Consider the following 4,738-nt stretch of genomic DNA (forward strand, 5'->3'; position numbering starts at 1 on the left):
TTCCGGGCCTGCCGGGCACTCGGGCCGCGGCGCGCTCCCCCTTGCTGCCTTCCCGGCGGCCCGGTTTCCTGCCGGCCCTGAGCGCTCCTGATCGTCGGTTCGTGTTTGCGGAGTGATTCTGTTCGCTTTTCCTGTGCATCGTGCGTTAAGGGCTGGGTTGTGATTCTTTATTGTTGTTGTTGTGGGGTGGTTTTAATTTTTGGTGGTGGTGTTCTTTAATTTGAGCGAGGGCGTAGCAGACGTCCAGGGCCGTGGATGATCAGGAGGGTATCCAGCCCATCTCGATAAACCATGGCATATCAGTTGTACAGAAACACCACGCTGGGGAACAGTCTTCAGGAGAGCCTGGACGAGCTCATACAGGTGTGTGGGGCTTTAGGGTCTGGGCACTTACCTTTATAAAAAGGTTAGGTAGGAAATGGCCTTTGTGGTTGCTGTGTCGGGGTACTTAAGGCCAACTTACTGACTGAAATCAAAAGCTATTGGTACTCTGATCACGTGGGAAGGCTTTTCCTTATCATTCTAGACGAAGGAAAATGATTCATCTAAATGGCCTAATTCCCTGTTGCATGACCCAGTAAACGAACAGCCAGATTAATCTGGAACGCTCTAATTGATTTCCTGTTCTTCTGGCTGTTTCCAATGAATATTATCAGAAGAAATCTTTGTGTAGCACAAAAAATCATGTTAGCACGTCATTTTTTCCCCTCAGAATTAAAATAGGAGAAATGAAGTCAACACAGGAACATGCTACTTTGTAAATTGCTCTTTTAGGGATCTGCTTCACGTGAACTTTGTTTCAATGTTTTTAATTTTTACTGCATTTTTGAGTTAATTTTGAAACAACTCAAAACTTTTTTTTGTTTTTTAAACTGCTTTAGTCGCAGCAAATCACACCTCAACTGGCGCTTCAGGTGCTACTTCAGTTTGATAAAGCTATAAATTCAGCACTGGCACAACGAGTCAGGAACAGAGTCAATTTCAGGGTAAGATGACAATACATAAAAGTTCCTCCAGAGCTACCATAACCAAGCGTTGATGCAGAACGTCAGTAAAAATTGTGTGCTCTAAGCAGAAATGTATGAAGGTCCATTTTGACTCCGAAATCAGGACTGTTTATGTGTATATTCTGTATGCACTTGTAAGGTTTGTTATCTTACTGCTCTGCCAGGGATCTTTTGAAGGAATGCAAAAATCAGAAACAGATTTGCTGGGTGGATAAAAATGAGGGAAGGGGAAAAGGGAAATATTTTGATGGGTAGCATTGCTGTCCTTAGTGCCTTGCAGATGGGGAGGGAGAGACTATTGCTTCTCTTACTTGTACCTAGCAGATGTGAGATGAAGCCAGATTTTCAGCCACATCTATCATGTGAAGAGAGACTAGAGAATTGTGGATCTACCCTTATGCATGTCACTGGATCATTTCGTAGCTATTTTCTGTAGGTATCATAGAAAAATAAGTTTGAAGTTTTTTTGCAGCCAGCCACCCTACTAAATGTCAGATAGCTAGCAAATTGTTAAGTAAACCAAAACCGTTGTCCTGTTAACTTAATGTCCTGATATTTCCTCTGCAGTCTATGCAGAACGCAGTAGTACAGTGAGCTATTATGATTTTAGTTTTTTAAACCATATAGATGTGTTAATGCTCTTTTTAACTTCTTTCTCGAACACACTTAACTTGCTTTGTGTATGTAACATGGTATAGAAAACTGTTCATAATGTGTTACAAGTTTAAAAAATGTTACTTGGAGCTTAAGTTGAAGAGTATCTGTTTAAAATATGTGCAGATGAAGGCCAAAAGGTTTACACTTCAACATCCTCAGTAATACATCAAACATAAGGAATGCTCCTTTATGTCATGTTTTGTCATGATTTTTTTATTTAAGCTATCATTTTACTTAAACAGTTGCAGAATTCATACCTTATGATTACTGCTGTCACTGATTTTTGTTGTGGCTTGTGTTTTGAGAAATCTTTTCTGATACTGATCTTCCATACACATTAGAAAAGTTACAAAACTTGTTAGCGTACCTGGGAAGCTTCCCCTTGGATAGACTATAATATCACTACATGGTCTTGAAAATTTCAGCCACTGAAGGGCATTTAAACTACAGTTTGCCTCAGAATTGCTTGCTTGCCAAGTTGGTATGCCTTCAGGTTCGCAGTTGGCTTTATGGCAAACCTAGTTCTAGAAGGTACGTAGTTCAGTAGATAGTAAACATCATTTTTTCCTGTTACTTTTGAGATGTGTCTTACAGAAAATGTTTCTTGTCTTTTTAAAGGGGTCTCTGAATACGTACAGGTTCTGTGACAACGTATGGACATTTGTTCTGAATGATGTTGAATTTAGGGAGGTCACTGAACTTGTGAAAGTGGATAAAGTGAAAATTGTAGCATGTGATGGGAAAAGTAAGTATGGAATATGATACAAATAAGATGAGATGCAAGACTTGATCATTTATAGAACGCTGTGACCAAATGTCTGATTAAAGCTAGATTGATTGTATTATTCAGACAAAAGTAGGGCTCTGAGTTCCCTTTTACATATGCTGAGAAATGAAACAAAAGCAAGCTAAATGCTTCCTGACCTCATAAGCACTGAAACAGGAATGTGTTAGAGACTGCTGTACAGCTGTTGTTGGGAAGTACATACTGCTCGAGAGAGTAGAAAGTTTGAAGTAATCAACTTCTGTGTGGTGGTTTTACTAGTATTAACCTGTTCGTTAGAACAGTGCCATGTTTTACTGTGTTCAAGGTAAGCTTCATCAGTCTGAGGAAAAAATTGTCTAAGCAGTTGTTTGCTGGATGTGATAATAGGGGACAACCCAAGCACATGAAAAGCTTATGCTAGCGTTTGCAAGTCATATAAGACTTATGTATTGTTCAACAGGCCCACACTGTGTGTACACTGCTTGAGGTGGTTTATGTTCCATATCTGTTTGACTGTATTACTTTTGCACATGTTCCTTAAAATTCTTTACTGGAAAAAGTAATTTAGTGACTTTTGTGGCAAGCTGGTTTATAACTCTTAAAACCATCAGTGTGGCAGAATATTGTTAAAGATGTGTGAAATGGTGCCACTTGTTTCATCCCTGGGTAGTGATGCTAAAAGGAAGAACTGGGAATGGAAAAGGCTTTATTTAAATATACCCTAGACCTCTGAAACAAGTTCTTCATGGCTTCTTGATCCTGGCATGATTACAGCATTCACTTCAACTTGTAGTTCTAAAGAGTTGACAGAATTCATTGTTTGCTCAACTTCTGGTATTAGCCAAGCATATAATCTTATTCTGTTTATTTTTTGTGTGCTTATTATAGCTAGTAGAGGAAACCTTACTTTCCAAGTAGTAATTGTTTTCACTCTTGATAAGATTTAAAGAACTGGGTGACTTAAAGTTGCGTTTTTTTCCACAAAAAGTTGACTTGCTACAGGAACATAGTAAACACTGCCTTGTCTTTCTCTGTATCCAAGTTAAGCATTTTTTTCCATAGCTCTATAAACAAGAGAGTAGTAATGGTAGTAATACCAGAGATTGCACTGGTGTTAATTGGTGCTTCTGACAAAAGTTCAGAACAGAGAATTGCTCTCAGTTGTTTTATTAAGATCATTCTTATTCTTGCATCTGTTTCAAAATGCATAATAAGCTGTAGCCCACACTCCATAGGAGCTTATGCTACAGGATGTGCAAAAGTCTTTCTCTTTTTAGATTGTGTGATTTACCCCGATGTGTTTGTGGCTGACTGCAGTAAAGTGTGTGTATCACTACAAGTTAGAGCAAAACTTCTTGTATTTTTAATGCCTTAATGGCAGATGATGTGTGTGCACGACCTTGAAGTTTTGTGCTGGCTCTTGTCAGTGGTGCCAGCTGAAGTGATTGGGTAGGTACAGACATGTCCTGAAATGCTTGAGGAATGCTTTGAGCTTGGGGGGAAGGTATTAGAGAATGGTATTGGTTCTCTTTAATTTATACTCAACTGTAGCAGGGGTATGTATTACTCACACTTTCTTTTTTCTCTCCTAGACACTGGTTCCAATACTGCAGAATGAGTGGAACTGTGGTTTGTCTGCAATATTTTCTGTTAATATGCAGCACTTTCTGGAGAGAAGCATGGAAAGGGACTATGTTCATACTTAATTCTTGTGATGCAGATGGGAGTTAATCCATACCAGAAAGCACCACAGAATGACAGCAGAGGAAATACCTGTAGGATTTCTTCAGTTCACCTTATAGGGCATGAATACAATGTTACTTTTTTTTTTTAATTGCAACAGATACTGTTGTCTTTTTTGTTCAAAATAATTTCTGTAATAAACTTTTATTTAAAAACTTGTGAATGAGTGATTATTGGAAAATTTTGTTTAAAAGCAATCATTAATAAATCCTCTTAATACTAAGTGTGTTTAGATTAATGTTGCAAATGTAAAGGTCTTTCAGTTACAGGGTTCTGAGTATGGTTGCACTGGTTAGTATTGCAGGAAAAGGCTGTCTCAGAATGATGGTGGAGCACATCAACAAAAGCTTAGCAGCTCATGGTGGCCAGTATATGTGTCTGCTTGTTACTGCATTTTTCCATCTATAAATCTGTCCATTTGGTACCCTCTGCTAATAATGCACTAACCCAAGTATTAAAGTTACTGAACAGCTAATCAAATTGAAATAAACTGAGTCTCATAAGATTGCACTACATTCTCAACAGATGTTAATGCTGCTTTTTAACGTTTTTCTGTTTGTTTTTT

At 38.4% G+C, this 4,738-nt stretch overlaps 1 protein-coding gene across 1 annotated transcript; it reads left to right on the top strand.

Annotated features, from left to right (window-relative positions):
* Window positions 1–196: 196 nt before the first annotated feature.
* GTF2A2 (general transcription factor IIA, 2, 12kDa) lies at window positions 197–4,331 on the top strand. The gene is made up of 4 exons (XM_010148105.1): window positions 197–363; window positions 882–986; window positions 2,283–2,409; window positions 4,023–4,331. The coding sequence occupies exons 1-4, from the start codon at window positions 292–294 to the stop codon at window positions 4,046–4,048; spliced, it is 330 nt and encodes a 109-aa protein (XP_010146407.1). The 5' UTR covers window positions 197–291; the 3' UTR covers window positions 4,049–4,331.
* The last annotated feature ends 407 nt before the right edge of the window (window positions 4,332–4,738 follow it).

Source organism: Eurypyga helias, unplaced genomic scaffold (genome assembly GCF_000690775.1).
Source record: "Eurypyga helias isolate BGI_N326 unplaced genomic scaffold, ASM69077v1 scaffold14673, whole genome shotgun sequence".
NCBI classification, from domain to species: Eukaryota; Metazoa; Chordata; class Aves; order Eurypygiformes; family Eurypygidae; genus Eurypyga; species Eurypyga helias.